Here is a 14,147-nt window from a genome sequence, read left to right as displayed (position 1 = left end):
CATCTTCATACACACAATGATTTTCAGTTTCTGCTAACAGCCAAGTAGTAGGCCTAGCTCAACTATGTATGAGATGAAACCAGCTTAATAATTAAGCCTGGAAGAGACAATAACATATAGCAGATATTTTGCAGAACAAGGAAGTAGAGAAGTGAAGAAGACTTGGATTTGTTCTTCAGATTTAAGCCTGTGTTCCTAGGCCTGAGCATATTTTACTGCTGCATAGTAAGCTGGAGTCCATAAAAGTTGTATTAAAACTTCTAATCCTAGTTCTTAAATTCCTTACGTAAAATATTATTGCCTTTCAAGTATGTGTGGCAAAAGCAGCACCTAATCTGTTCAGCACCTTAAGTGTACATTAGTTTATGAAGTTTATGGTTTCTGGCCTCAGAAGAAATTCAGCAATGTACAAAGTGAGCAGTATGTGCATGATCCCATCCCCTCCAAAGCATCCTCCAATCTATATCCACACCAGTGTGCACAGCTCCCAGTTTGGCATGGAATATACTTGGCTTATATTTCAGCTGTTGGGTAGAGTTAGCAAGCAATATGAAGATTAGGACCCCAAATATTTTTCATTTAATTTTTTTAAAATTAAATAGGCATAATTTTCATTAACATTAGGCACTTTTTTCCACCTTCTTCATTAATTAGGCATTAGGATTAATGCCTACAACGTACCTGGCTGAGTCAGGATACACACATCAGATAGAAAAATAACCTCAAACTTGTTATGTCATCCCACAGCCTTTCAAGGATACATTAACAAGCTCTCTGAAAAGAAAGTCTAAAAGCTTTATCAACATCCTTTTGCTTTTGCTAATCCAGAATGATCCGAAACTAAGAGTTTCTGTTATTACAACTAGTAATCTGAAACCTTGATTTTATAGGTGTGCATAACAGCTATGTCCAGCTTGACAGATAAATTTTATAATGTGGGGTATTTTAGATTTATTCATGAAGACTTAACAATTCATTGATCTTAATCCAGTCTCAGGAATTAAGTAGGTGGAAAACCTGCAAAAAGGAAAATAAAAATTCCACAAACATTTTTTCTTCCTACCACAGTTCTGATAATGTGTAAGTAATTCTCCCACTACCTTCTTCATTTACTGCCTGTTATTTCATTATTTTTTAAAAGTTTATTTCTCATGTAAATAGCAGGGAAAAAAAGAAAATCAACAAAAAAGATGACACTTATTTAACATACTTTGAAGTTCACTGCTGTCAGGAATAAGATTTGACATTAGAGCACACAAAAAGTTACAAGGTCTTCTCTTCTTGCATTTCTTATATCCATTTTATGTCATCTACAATAAGTCACTGAAATTAGTTATGTCTGTGGCCTTAAGCACAAGAATATCTGCAAGTCTGTGCAGACGGCTGTAAAATATTTGAACAAATTGCCATGTTTGTATTAATCCAATCATATAACTATTAAAATATAATTATTCTAATTGAATGCCATGCCACTACAACTGCCTCCTTTTCTGCAGCAATTAATTTCTAAAAGTCTCCTTCTCTCTCATCAGTCTGTTTGAACTGACATTGTTCTGTTGCAGTTTTAACATAAAGGGGTCTCTATTCGCGGCTGACTCTTCAAGGTGTTTTAGTAATATATGAACATGATTGCATATATAATAATTGTATATTTGCTATTGGCTTCACATTGGAACATTCATCTTTATATAAGTGCCTATATTTTACCACATCACAAACAAATAATTGTAACTTAGGAGAAATTATTTTTTATTAGATTCTGACAAATAAGAGATTTCAAAAGGGCTGTTACAGTGTGTCCTGCCAGTGATCACTTGTGACTACTTTCAGCCTATTTTTGTTAAGTAGTTAAAAACACAGACATAAAACCAGTCAATCAGATATCATAATATTCTTCTTAATGCAAATACATGTTCATTTGAAGGCTTAAAGGCCTCCTCTTTTCAAAATAATTTCTGCATCAATTTGAACAGAGATGTAATTAATTATATGTAGTTGCGCTGAATTTTCTCATTAGTCATGCCAAACACTCTTTTTGTATTGTGTCACAGATTTAAAAAGACAAATTGAGGAGTCAGCACTCATACTTGTGCTTGCGTAGATTTTTCTTTGCCCAGAGATATATACCGTCTAAATTTTCCATTTGGTTAATTGCTTTAGACTAGCTGGGTTAACCTTTTTCTGTCAAAATGACAGAGACAGAAATTTATCTAAAACTAACACAAACTCAATCATAGCAGTGTGTGTAGAAATACTGAGAAAAAAGGTTACTACAGAATAGTGATGATATTTTCTGCTTGAAAAGTCATCTCTTATAGCAAAAGGAATTAGTAAGAAAACATGGATACACGTTAAGAAATGACTAGTGGCAGGGATCTTTAATCCTTTTTTTCTGCTTGATTAGTTGGTTTTCCTCAAAAAATTATATTCTTGCTCTAAAAACACCAATAGTTACTCAGAGAGGAGCAAATTCAATCATTATAACTAGTACTTAATGGCCTGATTTTTACTTTGGCAGCACTGTACATCACATTTCCACAGATCAAGGGATGCTTTCGGTCAGATGAACACAAAGATAGTAAGAGCTGGGGTCTCATCAGGCACCAAAGTTAAGCAGCAACATGTCTGTGGTCTCTGACCTCCAAAGAGTCACTCATTTAGAGGCAGGGCAGAATCCCTGCAAGGTGTAAAGGCAGTAGAGCCAACTCATACAGTTCCATATTTTTTCTTTTGAAATATCAATAAGTATGGCAAGAAACTCCACACCTTTTTCACGCACTCTTAACTATATAGGTCTCTAACCAGAGGATGACATTTATGTGCCATACATACATAGGTATATATGGCACTGTACCTATAGCTTGCAGAATTTAGAGCATCCCTAAAGTTTTGGCCTTTGTGTCAGGGCCTGAACAGCAAAGGTGTGAGATGCCTCCTGATGCCCCTTCTCACCGTTCTGTTGAGGCAACATCTGAGAGTCGATGGAGTGAAAATCTGAGAACAGACACGAGGAAACGGTTTATTAAATCATAAAGTCTGAAAACAGTGGAATGTGATTAACACCTCCCCCCAGCTCTCAAGACAGTTGATAGTCATTGTTATCTTGAGGATTATATTAACAGTTGCCATGTCTTGCCACAATTGGAAATACATTGTGTTCCCATCAAGGAATCTTAAAGAGAGCAAAATGACCAAGTTTACTGGGAAGAATGCAGTGTGCAGACTCCCAAATTCTGGATTTGCTCTCAGTCCCCAGAAAGAAGGGAGGGTTGGCCCTTGACTCTCTACTATGTCTTTACCACACAGCAGCTAGCTAACGAATTTGGGCAAAGCAAATAAAGGAAGCAGATTTGACCTTGCAAAAACTCTTAACAAAGTATTAAACTCTTGAAGCACATTCATTTAACTCATTGGAGCTATGTCTGTCAGTCAATGTTACTTTTGAGATCAACATTGCTATATATCATTAATTACTTGGGGTTCAATGTTAGGACTTAATATATCATCACTCATCTTGTTAAGGAGCCACTATCAATAGAGGGACATCTCAACATTTCAGGTTATTCCTAGTCACCATATCAGTGATCTTACCAAAGAAAAAAGTTTTCAAGTACAATAGGTGAGATGTGTATTAATCATATTATAGTAGTGATTGTGACATTTTATTTGTGACATAATACTGTGATATTTTAACTGTAAAAAATTATTATTGGACAATTTTTTTCCCAGAATTCAGTACAGAGAGCATAGCGATCTTCCCTATAGAAGGAAAAAATCAGACCAGGTTCATTTAGAGATCAAGACTTAATGGAAGTTAAATCAACATAGTTGTGGATGGCTGTTTGGTTTTAATGTAGGGGATAAATTGACATAGTTGTGTATTTAAATAGATGAACCACTGGTTATAAAAAAACCCAGTAATTGAAGAACGTGGAACTATTAACTGATTTTATAAGCTACTGCACTATCATCAGATTGATGGCTGTTAATGGAACAAATGGAGTGAAAATAAAGATCATCGAAAGAAATGGAACTAAGTAATAAAATCAAACGTGATACCTTACATGGGAGACTTCAGCTAGTGTTTTTCTGCTTTTTTTTCTGATATGTCTATGCTATCATCTATGTACACATTAAACTCATATTTAAAGAAAATGAGATTGAGTGCATCTGTTTACAAAAGATCAAAAGTCTAAGAATTAGAAAGTGGACAGCTTAAAAACCTAAGAGTCTTATGTGAAAAATTCACAGAATCAAGAAAACTGCCAGTATTTTTTTTCCAAAATTAAACATTTTTATTCAGCAGAAGAAGGAGTGTTTGGGTTTTCTCGGGGTTTTTTGCTTTTTTGCTTAAATTTTTACTCTACTAAATTTAACAAAGCTATCAGAAGAAAAACCTTTGTCATAGCATAATTAAACTTATAGAAATGTAACCCATCACAATTGTGACATCACCAGACATTAGATCCACAGATTTCTCAAAGCAACTGAAACATTTTGTCATTATATTCCTAAAAAAGATAAAACCATAGTCAAAGTTAATGACAATTTTAAGTAATAGGTGTTAGAACACACAGAAATTAGTGATCAAGCTGTAATTTTTGCAGTAGAATGCACATAGGTAAGGACAAAAAAGATTCCTGGCTGAGTAAAGAATGCTGACTTTACTGACCATAACAATGATTTACTTTACCACAGTAACTATTTACAGGTCTTGAAAAATTAACTGAATTCATGCAGCATAAGAGAGCAAAAGCCATGGAGAATTGTATTTGAATACAGTAAGTAGAAAGGAATCCAAGATAAGTGCACTGATCATCAATTATCCTTAGATAATTAAATTTAAATCAAAATCATATATATGTATTTTTCATGATAATGAATGGCCAATTTGACTTCCAATCTTGTAATATTTTTAAACAAGGTATACAATTACACTGTATTCCTCCCTTCAGCCTCTGATGTGAAAATACACCACAAAGCTGAAAAAGACACCAAGTCATTTTAGTTTATTCAGTTTAAGTCCCCAGATCTGGAAAAAAACCCTAACAAACCACTCCTGAAGAAGAATAAAGACAGGTTGGTACTTACCACAGTGACGTTGAAAGCATAAAGAAGATCAAAAGGAAGTGCAGCAATTAAATCAATGATAAACCAGGTAGTCACATAGTGGATACAAATAGATCTTGCTTCAAATATAACTTGGCCAGACTTGCTGACATATGTTGTTCGGAAATTTAAAATAATATCTGCTTGACAAAGAATGAACAGAATCAGAGACAGAGATTTCTTGATTCCTGGGGATAACACCAGGAATCCATCATAACACTGATTGTTTTTCTTATGCAAAAGGCAAAAGGCAGGTGAAGATTCATGTATGGAAACAAATAAAATACGACAGTAAAAGATCCACATATGGAGAGTTAAGCCAATTGGTTTACAAAACTGTTCTTTGTAAGGAGTAAAAAGAATGTTTGAAGTATTTGAAACTCATTGATTTCAAAGGAAGCATGAATTAAAAACAAACAAACCAAAACCAAACTAATTACATTGCTCTTTAAACAGTTCCAAATACTTGTATTTTCTTAATGAAAAATGAGGATATGATTGCTGTGTATTAAACTTATTTATGTTTATTTTAAGATTAAAAAATCATTAATTGTTTTATTTAAAACATGCAATTGAAACTTTCTTTTAGCAATAGCTTTCTAGCACAGAGAACATATGTCATCCTCCAGGGTAACCAGTTGTTTATCAACAGAAAAGTGCTGAACTCACTTGAAAAAAATGGCTTTGGGGCTATAGTATAATAGAGGTCACAAAAGTGGTATGAGGTGATTGGTGGCTTGTGCATTTTGTGTGTTCCTACACATTCCAGGATAAGTGTCTTTCAATATGAGATATACTTTTGACATGACTTGCCAAAATACATTAATACTGAAAATAAAAACACAGGTCTTGACAACAGTCTCAATTATTTTCATGTCCTACAAGACAAAGACTATAATCTGTCCTGAAGCTATGTACCCATTCTACTAACATTAGTGAGAACCACTTGTATAACTTTTTATAATGTCAGAAAATACTGCAGCCAACCATCAAGGCTGGTGTTTTACTGCAAGATAATTAGCCTGCTGCCTTGCAAATTGTAATGCCTCATGTTGAAGACCATCTCAGAAAAGAGCAAGAAGTGACCCCAATGTCAGGGGTCTGGTTAGAAAATAACAAAACCCCTGCAGGTTGATGGCCTTCTCTTCCTGATAACTAGTGGACTTTAATACACAAGTTATGAGAGGCAGCTTTCCACATGCTAGTCCAGTGTGTAATAGACTTGCCACCTGTGTTCTTTGTAGTCTAGGTGGCCTACAATAAAGTGTTAAAACGACTGAACAGCATTCCCTGTGCCCTTTGCCTCTGTATATGGCAGCAATGCAGCAGTGACTCCTTTCTGTCTGTTAGATGATGCTCAAGAAGATACACCTTCACCTGCCTCTTCTATGTACTGTTATTGTAGGAAGGTGGTGTAGCAGCAGTTCCTGGGGGCTGGATCTGCACCATATACAGCATGGAGCATGCAGATGTTTGGGAAGTTTTTGCTGCCCAAAAAGATGTTACAGTTTCTGGGAAACGGGAGGTAAAAATGCCAAAGAGAAGCACCTGTAAGTGAAATTCAGCTTCTTGCCCACCAGCAAGATGAAAGTATAGGGGGGTCTCCCTGCCCATGGCAGGGGGGTTGGAACTAGATGATCTCAAGGTCCTTTCCAACCCTAACTATTCTATGATTCTATGATATCTGCCTTGCAAATGGATCTAAACTCAGAATTTAAGTATTGCATAGTTTCAGACTATTCAAGGGATTTGTTTTCTCTTTGCATGCAGATATTTCCTTTCCTCAAAGCTAGTCTCCTCTGAGCTATGTAAACTTGCTCAAATTCAGCACATTCCTGGAAATAAAGCAAGCTATGGAGTCCTAAAAATTAAGCATACCTCGACTTTTTTTTTCATTATTTTCATTATTTTGAAAATTATATGTAAAATATATTATATTTATTTTCATTATTAAAATTAAATGAACACTAACAGTACTAGCTTTGTAACTTGGTTTTAATGCAAATCAAGTTAGAACTAAAAAGTGGGTAGCAGTAGGATTATTAGCAGCAATAGTAAATTTATCTACTCTTGGTTTTGTAGTCAGTTTCTGGGGCCTGAGAACTTTTCTTCCAGCTATACACACGCATGACAAGGAATGCCTGATGTACCTTTGATCTTGCATTTTTCATTCAGTATATGAGAAAAGTCAGCATGTATGAACAGAGTCCTCTCAGAAAGCAAAATCAAAAGATATAATTTCCAGAATACCTCACACAAAACATTATTACCACTAGAGCAGAGGTGAGCTTTGCCCCATTTGCAAGCCTTGTACAACCCAGAGAGAAAAATGCAAAAATGAGTATTAAAAGATTTTACCCCTGTGATTTATTTGAAAATAAAACAAAATTAAAATCAAAACCTTATGCTTATATAGAATAAGTAAACATTTATGCAGCTCCTTTTAAATGAGCCAGGTTTTATTAAGTTCTGGTTGTTAGGTATTTTTTTCCTTTCCTGAATTTTCTCATTTTTCAAGGAAACTGTTTTTCAATTTTTCCTATGTTTTCTCTCTTTTTGATTATATTATATATTAGTTTTATTTATTCTGTGGCATTACTTCTGAATGATGTAGGCTTTGGAAATGACATTTTTCAACAATGTTGTTAATATAATGAGGACAGCCAACACGTAGACTTACAGTAAAGGACAGCACTGTAAACCAGAGCAAGAGCAAGTGAATTACTTCCCAGGTTTCACTGGCAGAAATGCTTTATGCTCTTCTGCAGTTTGAAACCAAGACTGTCTCCTATGATCAATTGACATATACTAGTCAACATATACACTGTTAGTATTTGATCTATGGTATTTCTGACAGTTTGATTCCTCCATTTGACCCATAAGAGCTGATTCTCCTAAAATGAAAACTGTAGGAAAGTTCTCATTGTTTTGGCACAGTGTTGATCCTTCAAATTTGTCAAGATTTAGTGCAAAGCTTTAACACAAAATGACGCAGACACATGCAGAGGCTATCTGGTTCCACAGACTGAGGTCTAGCTGGTTATAATTGGTTCATGCTTTGAGAACTACTCCTGTCATACAGTAAGATCCTCAGGCTGAACAGAACATGTAAGGAAAATCAGAGGTATAAAAATTTTAGATTAGATCACCAAATAGTCTCAGCTGGCCCTGCATTCTTACATCTATAAAAAATGTTCCGAAAATTACAATAGTACGATTAAGATGTAAAATTAGTATGATTTCATATGGTTCAGAATGAGCAAGGGTGGTCAGTTTAGCTCCACAGGAGTTTAGTAGAGTTAGTTGGTTACTATTCACATTTACAAATCAGTATGGTAACACTAGCCATTTACAAAGCTGCTTCATGCAGATTTGGTTGATACAGGTAAGAAAGACAGATAAGAATATTCACCAGTATTTTGAAACTTCTCATTTGTCTCAGAAACCTCCAGTGTGTAGTTATCAAAGTTAGAAAAAAGATTTGCTTACTTATTGCACATTAGTATTTGTGAAACAACTAAAGCTTTAACAGAAAAGGAGATGAATGCTTGCTTTAAATTCCCCTAAGCCATTCAGTACACCAAAGGCTTATCAGTGTGCACATGGAATTCACTGTTCAAGATTAAAGAGATTAGAGTTTGTCCTGTACAGCTCCACTTTCTGCCTTCTTATCAAAGCAATTTAGGACAACAGCCCCAGATAACATTTACATATAAAAAAATAAGAAATGGGAAGTGCTTCTTTCTTCACCAACTCATTAGATAAAAATCCAGAGAGAGGCAGGTGAGTGTAATCCGTCTTTTATTTCTTGACAGTTTTCCGAGCTATGTTTGAGTGTAAGCAGTTTCTTCATCTGGGCAACCTTATTCACAATTTAACAGCTGTGCTAAAGTACTGACTGAGAAAGTTGTAAGGAAATAATAAAAAACAAAACAAAACTAACCAGAACTCCTGAGGAAAGAAACTTGTAAAAGCTCAGGGGAATCTTTAATACAAATTTAAAAACAACCATGTCTTCTGAGAGATTATTACTTTTAGGAATGACATGTTCCACAGTCCTTTTGGTATTGCTGTTTAAAAAAGTGGAGGATTAACATTTTTTTTAATTTTAAAAATAAGTGTTTTCTTATCATTAAGACTTTCAGCAACTACAATGGTAAGCAAATTATGGCAACAATGTATAGTGAAACATCAAAACCTGTACAATAATCTGTTCTGAAAGTACCCATGGATAATTTAACATGTTAGAAATTGTGGATCTTGCTTTGCACTACCTTTTACTTACAAATGATACCAGTTTATTGAAGAATAATTTGAAATTCAACACAAGCATCAATATTGTAAAGCTTTGGATATTCCAGAGAACTCCACAGCATCAAAACTAGTAATTTTCTTCAGTGCTAAATTTGTGCTCCCAATGCCCTGAGATGAGGTGGGCTTTAGTCATTTCCTACAGTGTGAAGGGCAACAATTTTACAGATTACACCTGTAAACCAGGCAAGAGGAACATTTAGTACTCGCTGAGCTACTTGATAAAGCATAGATGAAGTGACTTCAAAGAACAATTAAAGGGTCAAAAGTTTTCAACAAGAGGTATGTTTAGGTATATGATCTTTAAATGCACTCTAAAAACAAACTTCAGCCTGTGCAAGCTTCACACACTTAAAGCTGTGTTTGGTGTTTGATATGCGTGCTTCAGACTGTGACAAGAACTACAATCTCTTTTATGTTTCAGCAGCTCTTGTAACACAAACAATAAACAAAAAATTAATAAGCATTATTACTATAAAAATAATCTGAAGTTACCTCTGTGCACATTTTTTCCATGTAAGCTAGAAAACCATTATTTTATGTGATTTTGCAAGCTAAATAGATCATTCCACATAGATCTATTCCTTTATTAGGAAAAAACCCCAGCTTCTTATTTCAAATTAGATAATCCAATTTCAGCCAAAATCAGACAGCAAAAATTCAGGATTCGAGTGAATTAAAGCTGAAGATAAAGTCTAGACTATACTATTGACTTTAAGAAAGGCTATTAAATCATTTATAATCTGCAAGGTGCCTTTTTTCCATAGATATTTACCAGGTATGCCTGTTATCTTAACAAATACCCAGGCTTTTTAAGCCATCCCTGACCTGTGTTACAGACTTTCACTCCTTCCCCACTTACTGCTCTGCAGGTGAGCCTGTAAGCTTAACAGAAGCAAAGTGTGTCAGTCTGGAAAACAACAAGTGATTTTGTTTCTGTCAAATACAAAGGTGAACTTGACCTGGCATCACTCAATGGGGTGTATATCAAGATCTCCAATTTCAACAGGCTTGTAACGAGCAACCGTATCGCCCATGCTTCCCTCTCCAACCGTATCACCCATGCTTCCCTCTCCAGCCCCAGCTCCAAAGATTTAAATGGAGCTTTCCCTACCACTCCCAGTTATTTCAGCCTATTTTCAGGCAGAATAACTTAATACTAAGAAAAATACAATGATAAATCAATGGCTGATCACTCTCAGAAAGACAGCTCTCCTTAGTCTTCCTAGGCAAATCTCTTGCCTGCCTATCCCTTCACCTTCTTTTTTACATGCCTACTGCTTTCACCTTACATCCTCCAGCACTACTTCACTGTTGTGTCTGAACATGGGCTTCTGCTGCACACACCCTCTGACCACATGCACCTGTTTGTTCATGCAATTCCTTTATGCTTTCCAGTCCTGCTCCTCCTTCTCTCTAGCCTGCAGACTGATCACCTTCCCATAACAACATAAAGCAAACCAGAAGACCTGTTAGGCACAAAGTCCCTAAGATGCATGCAGAGAAAATAAACAGTGTTTGACAAATCTCACAAAATCATTTAGTACAATCAACCTCAAACTTAAACTTTGACTCTGACTTACCTTCAGGTTGGATCCCATGGCTAACTAGCTCAACCTGAATGGATTATTTCAGCCTATTTCCACTATTGATAAGATATGAGCACACATTCCTTTAAAATAAAAGTCTTGTAAGAAATCTCTAAAATTCATGCAAACTGATTCTGAAACGTTAAAGAAATCCACAGCAGTAAACATCAGAAGGCTTGGCCAGCATTACCCTAATGTCTTCAAAGTTTGCAATTACCACAGCTACATGCTTTTGCAATATTTTGATTCTAAATTACTGAAGCCAGTACCATGATTTAACTGAAAACTCTTAACTTCTTTCCTTATTTGAGTGTTCTAATGGCTTTTACTCACTTATTTGTGACCATTTACTTTTTCAGAAGCTGCCAGTGCAAAAATCCATGCCCTAGCAATGCTCAGTTCCTATGAAAAGGCAGCTTATTTCATAGCTGGGCAAGGAGCTCTCAGCAAGTTTGTAGAGGTTTGGAACCGTTTGGTGACATCTCCTGAATCAAAGTTCTGACCGACACGTCACATTCTTTACCAAGCCATCCCTTGCTAGAATTCTGTCATGCTCACATTCACACACAGATCCACTCAGTGAATGGTATGAAAACACCAATTTAAACTAGTGCTCAACAAAGGGACAAAAAAAGATTATATTAAAAAACCATGGAGGTTATACTTTGTGCATAATTCAGGTTGCAATCTTAAATGATATAAGACTGAAAACAGTAAGCTGATATTGTCAAGCTATCCTATTAATCCTTAAAATGTTTTCCTCAAAAATACACCTTTTCCAATTTTACCTTAATATGTCTTTTATATAATCTCAATTTCCTAACCTCTTTACCCATAAATAGGATTATTTGCCTGAAGCAGTTAATTTTCCTGTGAAAACTTCTTTCTTTTATTATTTATTTAGGCTTGAATTCTTTTAAAATAAATCCTGCTGGGATTAGATTTATGATCAAGTTACAGCAAACTATTTAGTATTAGTCAGATGGTTCACTAACTGCCTGTGGCACGCTTTCAGATTGCAGCACACGCTAGGTAATATAACTTGGTTTACCTCGCTTTTACTGTGAACCAAATGAAATTGAGAAATTCTGCACTTTTAGGACAAGTAGTATACATATAAGCAGTAACCAGAGGATGGGTGATGCATGAATTTTTATTAGACTACAATAATTCAATCCTGTGCTTGAGACTTAGATGATTTGGGTTGCCCAGGGAGGTTGTGAATGCTCCATCCTTGGCGGTGTTCAAGGCCAGGTTGGATGAGGCCTTGGGTGTCATGGTTTAGTGTGGGGTGTCCCTGCCCATGGCAGGGGGGTTGGAACTAGATGATCTTAAGGTCCTTTCCAACCCTAACTATTCTATGATTCTATGATTCTATGATTTAGGTATATTCAGAGCAGACTGTTTCCCACACTACCTCCCTCTTCTAGATGGTACAATTGGCTCTTCTTTCTTTTTATTTTTTTCCATCTTCCTGTATGTGATTTTATATTGATTGTCTTTAGCTAGCAATACTTTCCCCAAAGTCCAAGTTGTTTGATCTATCTGATTATTTGTGCCTACATTATTTAATTATATCTGGATAATGGTATTAGAATCCAGCCAGACAGCTTTCAGGAAAGATTCCAGGAAATATTAGTGCTTGAAGAGCAATTTATCTATCTATCTATATAAATTTTTAGTTTTTCTATTCTGCTGCTGCTATAAACATAGATGTTCTCAGTAAAGCTCTTAGTAGTGATTTATTCAAATGGAAGTGTGATTTTTCAACTCAGCATATCCTCTCAAAATGTCTGTTACCACAATTAGCTTGATGATTTTCTTTTAGATGCTGACATGATAAGGTGGGGCATATTGGGTTTATACACAGAAGGACAGTAATACTTTTTTTCACCTGTTGCTAATATAAATGTGGGCTATTATGAAGTCAAATAAACTTTACATGGAAAAAAAGCAACAGAGATTAAGTAATAAATCCCTACATGTAGGTTGTTTATATAATAAATACATAAAATATATAAGTAAATAAAGATATATATCAAAATAATAAGTCTTTATAACAAACTGTTTCAGTTGATGAAGGAAAACTTTTTTTTCTTTTTAAGGAAGATATAACAAATTGTGGACAGATAACATGTTCCAACAACTACAAATTACAGAAAATTTCATCTGAGAATCTAGACCTCTTTGGGAAAGTGAAAGAAGTCACTGGTAGCCAGGATGAAGAGTTTTAGATTTATTAGGAAAGAAACTCTAAGATACACATTTAGTTCTTTTGTACAAGTAGCATCCCAATTTGAGAGAAGCTATTAAGAATCTTGTAAAAAACCCACATGTATTCAATAAATACTTCTTACCTAATTTTGGAATGGAGCAGCAAAATATGGTAGCATCATCAAACGCTAAATTACAATCCAGTTTATCCTGAGAACCAGTAGATAGTAGTGTTTTAAATCGCTAGCTGTAAACACTTAACAGGTTGATGAAAAAAAAATATGAGAGAGAAATACGTCATTTACAAGCCAAAGATGAGTAGAGCTGCAGATTCTCCTTTCTCTGAGATCTTTGAATAATAACTGTTGTTCTTCCCCAAAACATGCTTTACCAAAACACAGCATATGGGAATTAATAATAATACCTGGATTAAATATAATGTCTTATATTTAAGATTGAACTTTCAGATGGTAAAAATTTTTCTTTGTTATCAGAATCTTTATGAACTGAAAGGTTGTATAAAACTACATATAACTGAAATGTCAGATGTACTCTGTTGATATAGGTTACGGTGAGAAGCCAACTCAAATTTTATACTGTTAGAAATTAAAGAAATGAACTATCCCAAGATATGAACTGTAGGTCCCAATGGACTTGAAATCTAAAAAGAAATATCAAAAGTCACCATTGTACCATCAGGATGGCATTTTGTTAAGTAGAAAAATTTATTCTCTCCTACAGCTTAAACGTTAAAAGAAAAAAAAAAAAAGGTCTTATTGAGACACATGATCACTAAAGAAAATTATGTAAAAGGGTTAGGAATAGTCCATAAGCAACAGGACATTTAAATTGTAACATTTGGCTATCAAGTATACCTCTCCCTCCTATTTTTGCCTTGGTCCAACTCCCAGCAACATTTTCTCC

General features: G+C 35.0%; 1 protein-coding gene across 1 annotated transcript in view; it reads right to left on the bottom strand.

Moving 5' to 3' along the window:
• The window catches only part of KCNH8 (potassium voltage-gated channel subfamily H member 8), a gene marked incomplete at both ends in the record, with an annotated part of 183,384 nt that overhangs the window by 68,733 nt on the left and 100,504 nt on the right, over window positions 1-14,147 (bottom strand). The window contains one exon of the mRNA XM_080610383.1: window positions 5,092-5,249. Within this exon, the coding sequence (XP_080466509.1) occupies window positions 5,092-5,249 (158 nt within the window). The remainder of the gene's footprint in view (window positions 1-5,091; window positions 5,250-14,147) is intronic.

Source organism: Psittacula echo (assembly GCF_963264785.1).
Source record: "Psittacula echo genome assembly, chromosome: 2".
In the NCBI taxonomy this organism is placed as follows: Eukaryota; Metazoa; Chordata; class Aves; order Psittaciformes; family Psittacidae; genus Psittacula; species Psittacula echo.
Note: the sequence above shows the minus strand (reverse complement) of the source record. Positions and strands in the feature narration are given on the sequence as shown.